We start from the raw sequence: 16,095 nt of genomic DNA, 5'->3' as shown, positions 1-16,095 counted from the left end.
GGTCTCGATCTCTTGACCTCGTGATCCACCCGCCTCTGCCTCTCAAAGTGCTGGGATTACAGGCATGAGCCACCGCGCCCGGCCTATACTGCTCCTTTTAAGAGCAGGGCTACCCCATAGGCAGTGTGCCCAGAGTAGCCTCAGACCACATTCTTGTTTTCCCTCTTAACCTCCTAAAGTTGTGCATGTTCTAAGGCTAAGTCCTTAGCCCTCACTTTTCTCACTGGGCACTGAGTGCAGCATCTTCGCTCCCGTTTGCCTGGCTTTGGGTGTCCAGTTCCGTCCTTCCTAAGTTTTGCCATCTAAGTCTGGTTCTTGCCTTTTGTCTCCAGCCTTGTCTTGGAGCCATCTCTGCCCATAACCGTGAGAGGACAACGACATCCTAGTACTCTTACATATGAACTTTGTTGTTGGGATCCTGGATGTTAAGACAGAGCTCCATTTGGGCCAAGTTTTGTTTGGTCTATATAGTTTTGGTCAACTCAGTGTTTAAAAAAAATAATTGAATTAGTTGCCAGTATTTAAAAATTTATAACATCTCACACAAAACTCCAGATTGCTGTCTTCCTCTGAAATACCAGAAGATATGGTGCATTAGGTTTATATTCCCATCTGGTACAACTGGTGGAAAGTAAGTAGCCTGAGTGGTTTCGGATGAGGCCACATCTCCAAAGACCATCCTAAGTCCTTCCTAGGATTTCACCGAAGCTCCAAGTCAGTTGCTTTTACCAACTTTCTTTTTTTCTTCCCTCCTTACTATAGAGTTAAGAGGAAAATGCACCATTTCTCCAGGTCATGTCCCTATTAAGGATAGGAAAATGGGAAAAAAAAAAGAAAGACCTAAAAGGGCTATAAATTACTAGAAAAATAGGAGCACACACTTTGCAGTGGAAATACAGATTATTTCTATTTGATATGAAAATAACATGATTCTGTGTTGAAAGGACGCAGTTTAAGATTCAGAAGCTCTAACCTGTAATCCTAGCACTTTGGGAGGTCAAGGTAGGCGAATTGCTTAAGGCCAGTCGGAGGCTGCAGTAAGCCAAGATTGCTTCACTGCACACCAGCCTGGGTGACAGAGCAAGATCTTGTCTCCAAAAAAAAAAAAAAAAACCCTGGCGATTTCACTTATTTATGGACTCCATAAGAAACCTCTGTTCAAATATTTATGGAGAGGCTGTGTGCTTGGAACACAAACATATGTTAAGATCCAGTCTTGCCTTCAATGAGCTTGAATCTTGAATTTTCTTACTGTAGTGGTTTGTGACTTAAAGTTGAATCCCGACAGTAAGAGAGGGGGCACATGGGAGTGGATGGTCTCCAAATGGCCTGCCAAGTTAAGTCCCTCTACCTTACTCCAAATTCAAGATGCTTCCCTGCCCTTCCCACCTGAAATCAAAATAGAGCTGCTTCCTAACAGGGCCCAGGCTCCTATCCAAAGGTTTGTATGGGTATAGCAAGAGTCCCTTTCCCCTATCTTACCAACACAAACGGTTTCCCCAGCCTAGAGTCAGGGCCTGAGAAAAAGAGGAACAGGACCAGAAATAAGCAGAGATTCACATCCCTAGGGGTATGTGAACTCTTCTCAGTAAAGGGAGATTGCCCACCAATACAAATCTATCACCTCATGTTTTGTTCACATTCCATCACCCCAGGAAAGAAAAAAGAGAGCAAACAAGCAAGAGCACATTTGTGTTTTATGCAAAAAGCAAGAAGGAATATATTCATGTACATATACGCATATATAGATATGTGTTCATACAAGGACTGTTGTGGAAAGATATGATGGAAACTGAAAATCATTGGTGGATAGGGTGAAAAATAAAAAAGAGCTGTACTTTTTACTAGACTTTTGTGCATGTATTCCCTATTTAAAAATAAATGACTCAGAGACTCCAGCTCAAAAACAAATTTTTTTAGATTAAAAAAACAAAAATTATCTGGGCATGGTGGTGCACGCCTGTAGTCCCAGCTATTCGGGAGGCTGAGGCAGGATCATCGCTTGAACCCGGGAGACGGAGGTTGCAGTGAGCCGAGATCGCGCCACAGCACTCCAGCCTGGGAGACAGAGCGAGACTCCGTCTCAAAAGTAAATAAACAAATATAAAAATAAAAATAAATTACTCAATAAAAAATGTACATGAAAAGAGAAAAAAAATCAGAAGGTAATGAGGGCGCTGTTTTACTGGTGTGGAATGATTCAGACACGATATTTGGTAAGAAAGGGATTATAACTGCCTGGTCCGAAGCTGTATTAGAGCATTACATGAGAATTACTGGAGGTGGCGATCTTTAGAGTCACTCAATTTTCAAAGGAGAGAGAAGCAGCGGTTCGATTCAAGAAAGTGAATTACGGTTTATATAAAAAGTTATAAACAAGGAAAAAAAAGACGAGCCCCTTGCCGTGCCATTGTTCCCACAATGCCGTGACTCGGATTCGAACCGAGGTTGCTGCGGCCACAACGCAGAGTACTAACCACTATACGATCACGGCGAGCTACCGAGGACCCGTAGCAGCAAGCTTCTGATTAACGTCTTCAACAGTCATAGGCCTTCCCAGTTTGCGCGTCATTAAATGGCCTACCTATGGGGCGGGGTTCCAGCCTGTAGCTGAGTCCGAGAACGCGCAGGCGCATTGTACTCCGCCAGTTGCTTATATTCTCTTGTTTTGGCCTATTAGCCACGGGCGGTGGTGATGATGAGATCCGCTCCCTGTGAGCGCAGTGGGAGTTTGGGGGAGACTGCGTGATCATCCAGGAATGAGGCTGGCCGGAACTCAGACTACCCTTGAAGGATTCCCATTTCCTATACCCCGGAGACCCTTGCCGCGAACACTCAAGGGTTCCGGGCCTGCAGGGGGCGCTCCTCACGGGTCCTCCCTCCTGCTACATCTTCCAGCGGTGACCCAACGCCGCCTCTGCGGAGATTGTGGTCGCCCTAGAACGCGGTTCCACGTAGGAAAAAAAAATCAACAAACGCATCTCCCCATCTTCCCAACACCCACTTCCTTCCAGTTTCTCCTACGCCCCTGACAGCCCTGACTCCTCCTTCCGCAATGCTTCCGCCTTGCCAGGTGCCCACCTACGCTGTGTCCCCGGGCGGTAGCAGGGACTAAGTCCGATTTTAATTCTTGTCCATCAGCGCTCACGCCCCCAAAGCGCCTAGAACCGGGCCGAGTACACAGCAGGCAGTGGCTATTTGCTAAACTCAGAACGTGCCATTGGTATTTAACAAATGAATTCCAGAGACCACCTGTCTCTCCAGTGTCACCAGCTCCCATCAATCCTTCCTGTGCAGAGCCGCTGCAGGGATCTTGCTAAACACAAATTGAATATTTTCACTTCTTCCCTCCTCACCCTCACCCCTAGACGCCAGAAGTTCGTCTGCCTTTTCCAGCTCACCTCTTGGCCCTCCTTCAGTGTAGTTCCCCATTCCTTAATTGCACTCATTCATTCAACACTTCCTGGAGAAGCGCCTACTACCTGTCAGGCCAGAGCCTTTGAGCGTTGTTGAGGTGGTGACTTACAAAGAAGACAGAACACTTATAAAGAGGAATTAAGATATTTCCTTTTCGGAGAAACCCCGTCTCTACTAAAAATACCAAAAAAAATTAGCCAGGCGTGGTGGCTCATGCCTATAATCCCAGCTATTCCGGAGGCTGAGGCAGGAGAATCGCTTGAACCCTGGAGGCGGACGTTGCAGTGAGTCGAGATCTCGCCATTGCACTCCAGACTGCGTGACAGAGCGAGGCTCCGTTTCAAAAATAAATAAATAAATGATTATTTTTTTCCTCTTCAAGACTTCCTTCAAGCCTCTGCACACGAAATCATTCTGGCTGCGTGACAAATTCTCATTATGCCTTTAACAGCTACCTTCATTCTCACTTCCTTTGAGAAGCCTTCTTTTCCTATAATTAGGAATCCGCTCTCAGTGCTTCCGTGGAAATTTGTATATTACATATGTATATTACAACACTTTTTAGCCTGGCGAGTGCTCTGTGGCTTGTCTCAAAAACTGCACCCAGGTTCAGAGGGCCGGGAAGCCAATATCCTTTCAAACTCCAATTTAGCCAGAGTCAGCGTAAACGTTGTTCTCAACTGTCACAAGGAGATCGGGGTCCATTTCCCACAATGTTGTGAACTCAGGATAAAAAATGAATTGGTACAATAAAACACAGTCCCCTTGCCGTGCCATTGTCCTCACAATGCCGTGACTCGGATTCGAACCGAGGTTGCTGCGGCCACAACGCAGAGTACTAACCACTATACGATCACGGCGAGCTACTAGGGACACGAGGCCTCGGTTCGTCGCCTGAACACTTCTCTGTTGAAAGCCCCGCCCCCTTGCAATGTCACTGATTTTTGTTCCCGCCTTTCTCCCCCTGGCAGCCATCTGAGGGTACGCGGGCGAGCTAGTCTCTGCTTTCTCGACTTTAGTGCACACTTCCCTGCCGACCAGACTGTCCGATTTCTCCACTGTGGAGGCTGCGCTCGGGGTTCCCCTTCCCCCGGGCCTCAAGAAAGCTGTATGGCGGTGGGTCAGAACTGATTTTCCTTCTTGTAAAATTTAAGAAAAAATACAAACTTTAGGAGACAGCTCCAGCCTCAGCCAAAGTCGTTCAGATAGTATGATAGCCAGGGCATGGTGTGCGTCACAGAGACTTCGGGCCACCATTCGGGCGTCCCCAGGGGCTTCACACCATTGCAGTCCCGGCCTCGTAGGAATACTTTGGTTGCAAAGCACTTTCATATCTCCCTCTTTTGCGATCCGTGCCTACAGCTAAGCTGAGACATCTGACTGGGGAGTCCATAGAGATCCCGGCTGCTCTTGCGAGTGAACATGGGTTACGGGAGAACCTGGCAGATAATGGAAGCTTAAGAAAACTGGAACGGCCACCATCTAGATGAGAAGGGCAGCACTAGGTCACCTACCCGCCGTGGCGTCCCGGTAGCTCGCCGTGATCGTATAGTGGTTAGTACTCTGCGTTGTGGCCGCAGCAACCTCGGTTCGAATCCGAGTCACGGCATTGTGAAAACAATGACACGGCAAGGGCGACTTTTTAGACTGGAGAAGCCACATTCTAGTTAGAGAGGTTAACTCTTAAAAACTGCTACCTGTTACAAGGCCAAGGCTAAAATTACAATGGACAATTAGGTATGCACGAAAAGTTCTGTGGGCACTCTGTGCCTTTCCTTTCTGTTTTTAATTTTTCATCTGCTAGTGAATCAGCCATCCTCCAGCTTCCCCAATATGTGATTATTTTATTTTTGTGTAGTTTCTGTGTAGTGCTTTATTTTACCCTTGTGAATGATCAAATTATATATTGGGTCCTCTAAAAAGTCTCATACTAGCTAAAACATCAATACTTTGGGGACATAGGGGTGACAGGAACAATGTGCAAACATTGATTAAGGGTTAGAAGAATGCAGATTAGATCATACGCTGAACGATTCTTGCCGCAGATCTCATGACAAGTGAAAAATATGACTGCACTAGAGGTGCTGGTTCCTGTAGCCACTATGCAGGGTGCTAATGAGAGGTTTGTGACCTTTATCTCCACAGTCTCCTAGGTGAGAGGGGGTTTTCTCCTGGAGGGTTTTTCCCTAATCTATCTCAACTTTAAGCACAGTTCGTTGGCTTGTTTTATGTGCACCTAAAAAACCCAAACTCAACAAATTCAGGTCTGTCATTTGGCAATAGGCAAAATGGAAGTGACTTTTGGATTTGGTTTTCAGGCAACTAACTGGTGGTGGCTATGTCACTGTCAAGGATGGAATGAGAGGGGTCTGAGGAATGAGCCTCTCCAGCTCCTCTCAGGTGTCCTGAGGGTGGCAATGCAAGTCCAAGACCATTCCTGGGAGAGGTAGACATTGCAGTGGGGTTGTGCCCCCTCTATTCACAGTCAATCAGTAAAGAATGACTGAACAGCCTTAAAAGCAAGACACTGGCCTCATGCTTGTAATCTCAGCACTTTGGGAGGCCGGGACGGGTGGATCCCTTGAGCTCAGGAGTTCAAGACTAGCCTGGGCAACATGGAGAAACCTGTCTCTATCCAAAATACAAAAATTAGGGCGTGATGGCACATGCCTGTAGTCCCAGCTACCTGGGAGGCTGAGGTGGGAGGATTAGCTGAACCTGGGAGGTAGAGGTTGCAGGGAGCTGAGATCACACCACAGCATTCCAGCCTGGGCAACAGAGCAAGACCCTGTCTCTAAGAAATAAGAAATGCCAAGGCACTGCTGGAGGGCTGTAAACTCCCCAGGTCTCCAGTCTCCCAGTTCCCTACATTTGGTGAGTTTAAAGCCACACAACAGGACAGCTCAGACCATGAGAGTGTTCTGCACAAAACAGAATGAGGAAAGATGAGCCTGCAAACTTGCCGAGCTTTGGATGACTGATTCAAGAGTTATATGTCTAGAAAATCAGCATCACCAATAACAATAAAAGAACTGGCCAACAGGAATGTGGTGACTTATATTTCTCCAACCCCTGACCGAATAACTGCCTTGATGGTTTTTATTCTGTGGGCTGGAATAAAGTGTCAGGGTGGGATGCCAGAAAAGGCTCTGGCTTTTCCCCTGAAGCCCTGCCCCCACTGCCCTGCTGCAGGTGCTTCAGTAGGCAATGAGCTGCTCCCACACCCTGCAGAGAAAGTCTGGAGTAACCACTCTCTAAGAGTACCACAAGGAAAAACTGCCAATGAAGAGGCCAGGCACTGTGGTTTATTCCTGTAATCCCAACACTTTGGGAGGCCAAGGTGGGAGGATTGCTTGAGCTCAGGAGCTTGAGAACAGCCTGGGCAACATGGTGAGACCCTGTCTCTACAAAAAATATAAAAATTAGCTGGGTGTGTTGGTGTATACTTGTAGTCCAAGATACTCAGCAGGTTGAGGTGGGAGGATGACTTGAACCTAGGAGATGGAGATTGCAGTGAGCCATGATCATGCCACTGCACTCCAACCTGGGCACAGAACAAGACTCTGTCTCAAAAACAACAACAACAACAACAAACAAACAAAACAAAAATCATAAACATTCACCATCTGAGATAACCCACTAGTCATCCATGTCTGAGGCCAGGAATGCTAAAGAAAGCTGAACTGAAAGTGTTGTATTGTGACCTGGTTGTAGGAAGAGTGACACGAGGGGAGGGTGCTCTCCTGCACTTCTGACTGATAGCCTTTTTGGTAGCTACACGGTAGCCCAGGAGATGGGCGCATCCAGCTCTCAACATTTCATAATATCCTCTTCTGAGGTCACTCAGTCAATTCTCCTTACAAAACAGACTTTGATAATGATTTGCCCATTAGACTTCCCTGCAGGAAAAAGCATTGCTTGGAACAAGCTTATTGGCACTGTTCTCTTAACTGTGGGTGTTTTGGTTTAGACTCTGGTTAGCATAATTCATTTCCCTTTTGCCTGCCTATCTCTAGGTGCACTGACAAAATGGAGTGTCTGGGCTGGCAAAGCCAAGAGCTGGAGACCCTGGCCTGGAATGACCTCGTCAAGACCCTGCTGCCCTGGGACACCCTCTCTGAGCAATCAGTCAGCACCCCCTTCCCATTGGTCTCTTGCTTTTAAAATTGTTTTATGAGGCCGGGCGCGGTGGCTCACGCTTGTAATCCCAGCACTTTGGGAGGCCGAGGCAGGTGGATCACGAGGTCAAGAGATCGAGACCATCCTGGTCAACATGGTGAAACCCCGTCTCTACTAAAAATACAAAAAATTAGCTGGGCATGGTGGCGCGTGCCTGTAATCCCAGCTACTCAGGAGGCTGAGACAGGAGAATTGCCTGAACCCAGGAGGCAGAGGTTGTGGTGAGCCAAGATTGCGCCATTGCACTCCAGCCTGGGTAACAAGAGCGAAACTCCGTCTCCAAAAAAAAAAAAAAATTGTTTTATGATTTCTGATTCTGGGATTGTAATCTTTCCTGTCATCACTTCCAGCTTGAGGTTGGAACTCTTCTCTAGGTTTCATTGCCACGAAAGAGGTAGGCAGTATAAAAGCTCCCTGTTCACACATTCCAGCTCCAATTGTTCCCGTCTTGGTAGGATTTGTTGATTTCTGCAGGTTTCCAACCTCTAAGTCACTTTGACTTTTCTTTCCTTCCATCTGATAGACCCTGAGGTACAGTAGTTGACAGTGCTAGACTAGCCCTAACTCTAATTAAGGGGTAGCATAAGCAGAGGATGGTGGCTCATGCCTGTAATCCCAGCTCTTTGGAAGGCTAATGTGGGAGGATTGCTTGAGCCCAGGAGTTTAAGACTAGCCTAGGCACTATAGTGCGATATCATCTCTGTTTAAAAAAAAAAAAAATTGGGGGAGCTAGCATAGCTTAGTAGTGAAGCCTCTGGCACCCAGAAGAAGGCTGCCTAGGGTTCATATCCCAACTCATCCACTTACTAATTGGGTGACTCTGGGGGAACAACATGTCTCCATGCCTCCGTTTTCTCATTTGTAAAATGAAGCAGGGAGAAAGCAGGATTGTTATGAAGATTAAATGAATTAATATTTGTAAAGCAACAGTGCCTGGCACTTACTAAGAGCCCTACTGAAGTTTTACTTAAATAATATAGTAAGTAGTTGATCATGAAATCAACTTAAAAATGAACACTCTGGAACATAAACATCCAAATGAGTGTTGTGTTTCAAAGTAGGCATTCCACTTTCTCCAAACAGCTGCCCAAAATATTTTTGGAATTCTTATTTGGAGATTATCTTCAGGGCTAATTTATAAGCCGTATGAATACATCTGCCTCAATATTTATAATCACGTTCTATTTTGAAATAACTGTTGACTGCTTTTAAAGCCACCTTCAAAAAGAAAAATGTCACCACTGAGTATTTTAAGGTACAAAAATTTTAATGACAATGCCAAAAGTGCTTTATAAGTAACATTCCAGCAAAAGAAAAACAATTTTTTTTTTGCAGAAGTGTATAGACTTCAAAAGGCAAACCTTGAAGGGGACAACAGTAATTTATAAGTTTCAGACTGTCTGCTTAAACCATCAATCCCCCCCCCCCCCCCCCCCCCCCCCCCCCCCCCCCCCCCCCCCCCCCCCGTTATACTTCCTGGTTATGCCTCATGTATCTGGCAGCTGCCAGCCCCCACAGGGGTGCAGTGTTGAGCAGATGCAGTAGCAGTCGGCTGCCACTGGACCAGTAGGCTCTGGTCCTGGAAGCCTTGTTGAAAATTCAGAATCTTGATCCACAACTCAGAATTACCCAGTGAAAACCTTCATTTTAACAAGATCCTCTCCAGGTAATTCATCTGCCCAGGAAAGTTTGAGAGGTGCTGCTCTAACCTAAAGTTCTAATGGAACCCTTCATTGTTCATCTTGTGAGTACTTGGGTTACTACTAGAAGGGACTTGCTTGAATTTACTGAGCTTCATCAAGGGGGGTGTCATTGAGGTGTTCACAGTGAGGAGATGGCGATCTGGGATGGAGTCATCAAAGGGCCTGTGGTTAGGGCAGTCTAGGGAGAAGGCAGCACATCTGGATTTCCACTAGAAGGCGCTGCATCCCCAGGAAGTGGTTGTGAAAAGCTGAGGCTGGAAAAGACTCATTTAATTTGGAACATACCACTTCTGACTTAACTGAGCCTGTTCCACAGGGATTCTCTAGATATTCAGGACTCAAATTTCATCCATCCACTTATCTATCCATCCATCCATCCACTCACTCATTCATTCACTCACTCTTTCCATAAACTAGCATCTTTTAGTTTTTATGTCACGGGGAACTGCAAAGCTGTATAAGATACTTCTTGCCCAGGTAGTTTATTTTTGAGTTGAGCTTGTCATCTGAGATTTGCCCCTCATCCAAAGTCAAGTGACTAACACAGACTGTTCAATATGCATTAGTTGGTCTCGTTTCTAGGTGGTCTCTCCATATCCACAAAAAGAAACTGTGAGGAGAGATCGTGCAGGACTTTATTCCTGTCATGAGACCTGAAACTGATTCCTGAGTCAGGAAGAATGCAGGAGCTGCCTCTCAGAAGCAAAAGTCTAAATCAGTGCTTTCCAAACATCTTAGAACTGAAAAACTAGAACAAACTTTTCACCACTGAATAAAAAACTAAGGTCAATATGGTAAGCTTTTTAAAATGCTAAATGCATTTAATCCAAAGGACTGTCCTCTAGGCTGAGACAATGCCCTTCTTATTTTTGAGGTATTAAAGTGACTTTTATAAAACTATGGAGAAGGTAGGTGAGAGGTTCTGTGTGTGTGTGTGTGTGTGTGTGTGTGTGTGTGTGTGTGTGTGTGTTGCTTTTTGGGTTTTGTGGATTTTTTTTGTATTTTTGTTTGTTTTAGATGGAGTCTTGCTGTCGGCCCACTGCAGCCTCTGCCTCCTGGGTTCAAGCAATTCTCCTGCCCTAGTTTCCTGAGTAGCTGGGATTACAAGCATGTGTCACCATGCCCAACTCATTTTTGTATTTTTAGTAGGGATGGGGTTTCACTATGCTGGCCAAGCTGGTCTCAAACTCCTGACCTCAGGCAATCCGCCTGGCTCAGCTTCCCAAAGTGTTGGGATTACAGGCATGAGCCATTGTGCCCAGCCCGTGATAGGTTTTAAAAAAATATTTTCTTGGAAACATTTTAAATTGGCAATGTTGGTCTCCAAAATTCATTTTGAGTTATTGGTCAGTGAAATCTGAAAATACAAAGCTCGCTACAGAGCCCAAAGAGCAAGGCATCAGGCTGAGCAGAAATGGTCCTGGGTTAGTAGGGGGTCTAAGGAGGCATGCTCAGAGGGAGACATGTTCCTGTTCTGCTGGGCAATGGTCCATAATGACACCTATCCACCCGCCCAACAACCAGTAGTGCCTACTATGATCTGTGCTAGGCCTTGGAGATACGAATTAAATAAGAACCATTCTTACTCTGAGATCATTTTAGTTCAGCGTTAATCAGATGAGTGAAGAATTAATTACAACTATGCTGGACATATATACAAAGTGTATTGGAGCTTAGATCATTGATTCTACCAGGATACAACATTTGATCTGGGTCCCAAAGCATACATAGTACTTTTCCTGGAAAACAAAAAAGGGAAAGATGTTCTACAGCTACTTGGGAGGCTGATGCAGGAGAATCACTTGAGGCCAGGAGGCAGAGGTTGCAGTGAGCCAAGATCACTCGTTCTCTCACTGTGAAAGAGAATGAGACTCTGTCTCAAAAAAAAAATAAAAGATAAAAAAGAAGGGGGAAGCGTATTCTAGGCAGAGAAAGGCAGAAGCAAAAGCAAGGAAGTATGAATGTACAGATAGCATAAGAAAAGAAGACAAGTTGTAGCTACAACATTAGATATAGAGGAGAGGGAGGCCAGAGATGGCAGATTACTTGACTCCAAGAGTTCGAGACCAGCCTGGCCAACATGGCAAAACCCCATCTCTACTAAAAATATAGAAATTAGGAGCGCAGTGGCACACGCCTGTAATCCCCTAAAACAAACAAACAACAGAGATATGGAGGAGAGAGTGGATGGTGAGAGACAGTGGAGCCAAATTGTGATGAATCTCTTACTCTTACTGAGTCAGGCCTTTTTCCTGGAGGCTGGTGTTTCTTCTCATTTTGTGGTAACATTGCTTTGGGGATCCATTGATAGCCACAGCCTTGTTCTCCAAAATAATGCACCTATAATAAAATATCACGAATTCACAAATTTCTGAAGGCTTTCCATAGGCTTTGTATCAGGGGAGAGGGGCATTTAAGTTCCCATTTTTAAGCAGAAGAGACACATAGATATCCCTGTTTTAGAAAGGTTAGGTGTAAATGGATAATTATATCCTGATAAAAGTCTTCATTCAGAGACAGAAGGGATTTCTGCTCCCTGGACTAGTAGTTGATGTTGGAGCTTGGGGACTAATACTCGTTTTGGGGATGGAGGAGGGACTCTTCCCTCAGATCACACCCGTAGATGTTTCCTCTTTAGCGTGGAGGTAGAAGAGATGAACACATTGGATTACAAAAAAAATGGTTATGAAGCTTGAGAGTATAATCTAGAAGATCACCAGGAAGACTAGATAGTAGAAAGGAGAACTATATTGGTGATATCAGGGTGCAGCTGGGAAGAGAAAGTCTCCAAAGTGGACCAATGGTTCTCTTTCTTCTTGAAGGCAGCAGTAACAGAGAATTTGTGAGTATATGAACTTGTGAATTATCAAGAGTTTTCTTGACATTTTAAAGGAAAAAGAAGTTCTTCACAGCTTTGATTATATGTTTAAAAATAATTTATCTAGACTCAGGATGAGGCCAATGAACCAGAATAGTCATGACACAGAAATAGTTTGATGTTTTGAAATATATTTATTTATATTTTATTCAATTCATTTATTTATTTATTTTTTGGAGATGGAGTTTCACTCTGTTGCCCAGGCTGGAGTACAATGGCACAATCTCAGCTCACTGCAAACTCTACCCCCTGGGTTCAAGCAATTCTCCTGCCTCAGCTTCCCAAGTAGCTGGGATTACAGGTGTGTGCCTCCTTGCCTGGCTAATTTTTGTATTTTTAGTAGAGACAGAGTTTCACCATGTTGGCCAGGCTGGTTTTGAATTTCTGACCTCAAGTGATCTGCCTACCTCAGCCTCCCAAAGTGCTGGGATTATAGGCATGAGACATCGCACCCAGCCTGAATAAAATTTAGAAGAAAGTTTGGAAATAAAAAAAATTCAAGTCAGATTGTTGCAATTTTTGTATGTATCTCTCCCTTTTAACCTAAAATTACATTTGAAATTTGCAGATTGTACCATCACGTCAGATTCTCAATACTAACAGTGATATCAGTATAACATGAGTATGTCTCTTTTCATGCTGTTTTGGCTACCCTGGCTCTAGAAAACATTATATCCTTGATATTAGATCTTGCTCCTTTGATCTGACTTATGGAATGAACCACAGTAAGACTCACAGAAGGCCGACAGCATTTTAGAATCATATTGCCAGAAACAGCTTGGAATGAAAGGGACAAAGACAGTACATGAATGTAGAGGCCTTTGAATTCCCAAAGTTCAGACTGAGAAAACTCTATAGCTGAAAAACATGAGTTATCTCTCATGGAAAAAGAAAGATGATGACTTTGCAGAACCAAGAGCTCCAAGGTAGGGGCCAAGAGTGATAGAGATATGTAGGAATGAATTCTAGTAAAAGAATCTCCAAACTTTGCCTAGCTGGGTCTCAGAACCACTATGGACCAGTCCTATTTTCCCCCCTTTTGCACAGGAATGTTTATAGTGTTTATCTTATGCCCATCCCACCATTGTGTGGCGTGTGTGAGTGTGTGTATATGTTGGGGAAGATAATTTAGCTCCAGTTCACAGGGGTTCAGATTGAGAGACACTGTCTTTAAAAAAAATACACCTGAAAAGCATTGTCTGCACCTGTATCTGATTTATATGCTGTGACTTTGGATTTTGAACTGATACTGAAATAAGAAGAGGCTTTTGTGGCCGTTAGGAAAGTGGGGAATATATTTTGTCTTCAAAGAGAATTGCAAATAATTTATGCCCAGAGGGTGGTTTAAAAATATATCCACAAATTCCTTGATACTCTTCCAAGTATCTTCTTCAAGATGTAGAGCTTAATTTCTCCCCATTAGAGAGAAATCTGGATTAAGTGGCTTTTCTAACAAATAGAATATGGCAGATGTGACAGTGTGTCACTTTCAAAGTGAGGTCATTCAAGGCATTGCACCTTTCTTTTTGCTGTCTCTGTTGGGTCACTAAAGCCAGCTGCTATGATGTGAGGACACTCAAGCAGCCCTGTGGAGAGAGCTGAGTCTCCTTGGCAACAAACATCTGAGTTTCATAGTTTTCGTTTAAGCCTATAATCCATTTTGAGTTAATTTTTGTATATGCTTTAAGAGGTTTTTTCTCTTAATTTAAAAAAAACAATTGCCTGCTATTCAATTGTTCAAACCCTTTATTGAAAAGATTATTCATTCCCCATTTATTGTCTTTGGACCTTTGTCAAATATCAATTTATGGCTGGGTGTGGTGACTCATGCCTGTAATCTCAGCACTTTGGGAGGCTGAGGTAAAAGGATCTTTGAGCTCAGGAGTTTGAGATTAGCCTGGGCAACATGGTGAAACCCTGTCTGTACCAAAAATTCAAACAATTAGTTGGGCATGGTGGTGGGTACCTGCATGCCAGCTACTTGGTAGGCTGATGGGGGAGGATCACTTGAGCCAGGGAGGTGGAGGTTGCAGTGAGCGGAGATCATACCACTGCACTCTGGCCTGGATGATAGAGTGAGACCCCATCTCAAAAAACAACAACAACAACAACTAATTGACTATATATGTGTTAGTCTATTTCTGGACTCTTTTTTGGTTTCATTGATCTAAATGCTTATTTTTATGTCAAAACAATATTGTCTTAGTTTCTACAGATTTATAATTGGTAATGAAATTAGGTATTATTTTTCCAAATTTATTCATTTAAAAAATTATTTGGCCTTTTAAAAAATCTCCACATACATTTAGAATCAGCTTGTCAATTTTTACAAGAAAATTTACCGAGATTTTGATTGGAATGGTACTGCATGACTAAATCAATGTGTGGAGGAATTGACATGTTACAATATTGAGTCTGGCAAACCATGCAAATGGCTTATCTTTCTATTTACTTGGATCTTCTTTAATTTGACATCTTTTTCCAAATTTATCGCTAAGTGTTCAATGTTTTTATGCTATTATAAATGGTGTTTTTAGATAATTTCCAGATATCTTTCTGTTCTTGATTTCTAAATTAATTCTGTTAGTATTAGAGAACAGTTTGGAATTTCAGTCTTTTATCCAGACTTGTTTTACGACTCGAAATACAGGTTATCTTGGTAAATGTTCCGAGGGGACTTGAAAAGTATATATATTCTGTTGTTGGATGAAATGTCTATAAATGTCAATTAGGTCAAGGTGTTTTATAGTGTTATTCAAGTTTTCTAAATCCTTACTGATTTTCTCTCTACTTGATCTATCAACGACTGAGGTGTTGAAAAATCTAATTGTGGTAGTTTTGTCTGTGTCTCAACTCTGTTAGTTTTTGCTTCCATGCATTTTGGAGCTCTGTTGTTAGATGCATACAACTTAAAACTGTCACATTATCTAATGAATTTATTATTATTTTATTATTACTCTTTCCCTTCACATGTAGGGCATTTGTTCATAGGAAGGCCACAAGTTTTGGTACCTACCTCTGGTCACAATGATCCCAGATTCTTGTTGGGTATGTTGTCAACAGAGGAGCCATTCCTCAGGCCTCCTGCTCTGAGCCCGCCCCTGACCTCTTAACTATTAAGAAATTATCGAGCTGTGTTCTCAGCCGCCACCGATGCTCTCCAATGCCAGCGCCGCCTCTCACTGGCGGAGCTCCAGCGGAAGGAAGCGGGGTAAGTAAGGAGATCGCTATAGCATGGCTCCTACAAAGGCGACTGCCTGCAAATCGACCGGTGGTAAAGCACCCAGGAGGCAACTGGCTACAAAAGCTGCTCGCAAGACTGCGCCCTCTACTGTAGGGGTGAAGAAACCTCATCGTTACAGGCCTTGTACTGTGGCACTCCGTGAAGTCAGACGTTATCAGAAGTCCGCTGAACTTCTAATTAGCAAACTTCCCTTCCCAAGTCTGCTGAGAGAAATTGCTCAGGACTTTAAAACAGATCTGTGCTTCCAGAGCACAGCTATCGGTACTTTGCGGGAGGCAAGGGAGGCCTGTCTGGTTGGTCTTTTTGAAGTCACCAACCTATGTGCTATCCATGTTAAACGTGTAACAATTATACCAAAAGATAACCAGCTAGCAAGCATACATGGAGAACGTGCTTAAGAATCCGCTGTGGGCCGGGCGCGGAGGCTCACGCCTATGATCCCAGCGCTTTGGGAGGCCGAGGCGGGTGGATCATGAGGTCAACAGATCGAGACCATCCTGGTCAACATGGTGAAACCTCGTCTCTACTAAAAATACAAAAATTAGCTGGGCATGGCGGCGCGCGCCTGTAGTCCCAGCTACTCGGGAGGCTGAGGCAGGAGAATTGCCTGAACCCAGGAGGTGGAGGCTGCGGTGAGCCGAGATAGAGCCATTGCACTCCAGCCTGGGTAACAA

The 16,095-nt window shown here is 44.2% G+C and overlaps 1 protein-coding gene and 4 non-coding genes across 5 annotated transcripts; 2 read left to right on the top strand and 3 right to left on the bottom strand.

Annotated features, from left to right (window-relative positions):
* Window positions 1-2,422: 2,422 nt before the first annotated feature.
* On the bottom strand, window positions 2,423-2,494 carry TRNAH-GUG. Its single transcript has one exon. It is a non-coding gene; the product is annotated as a tRNA-His (tRNA).
* Window positions 2,495-4,205: 1,711 nt separating this feature from the next.
* Window positions 4,206-4,277, bottom strand: TRNAH-GUG. The gene has a single exon. It is a non-coding gene; the product is annotated as a tRNA-His (tRNA).
* A 677-nt stretch (window positions 4,278-4,954) lies between these two features.
* TRNAH-GUG lies at window positions 4,955-5,026 on the top strand. Its single transcript has one exon. It is a non-coding gene; the product is annotated as a tRNA-His (tRNA).
* Window positions 5,027-15,145: 10,119 nt separating this feature from the next.
* On the bottom strand, window positions 15,146-15,279 carry LOC119473908. Its single transcript, XR_005203164.1, has one exon. It is a non-coding gene; the product is annotated as a small nucleolar RNA SNORA11 (small nucleolar RNA).
* Window positions 15,280-15,349: 70 nt separating this feature from the next.
* LOC119473709 (histone H3.3A-like) lies at window positions 15,350-15,819 on the top strand. The gene has a single exon (XM_037744567.1). It carries the CDS (start codon window positions 15,412-15,414, stop codon window positions 15,817-15,819), a length of 408 nt encoding a protein of 135 aa, XP_037600495.1. The 5' UTR covers window positions 15,350-15,411.
* Window positions 15,820-16,095: the final 276 nt, after the last annotated feature.

This window comes from Cebus imitator, unplaced genomic scaffold (assembly GCF_001604975.1).
Source record: "Cebus imitator isolate Cc_AM_T3 unplaced genomic scaffold, Cebus_imitator-1.0 Scaffold9, whole genome shotgun sequence".
NCBI lineage: Eukaryota > Metazoa > Chordata > Mammalia > Primates > Cebidae > Cebus > Cebus imitator.
Note: the sequence above shows the minus strand (reverse complement) of the source record. Positions and strands in the feature narration are given on the sequence as shown.

Excerpts from the sequence above, each read along its gene's own strand:
- LOC119473709 (XM_037744567.1), top strand. The coding sequence starts at position 15,412 with ATGGCTCCTACAAAGGCGACTGCCTGCAAATCGACCGGTGGTAAAGCA.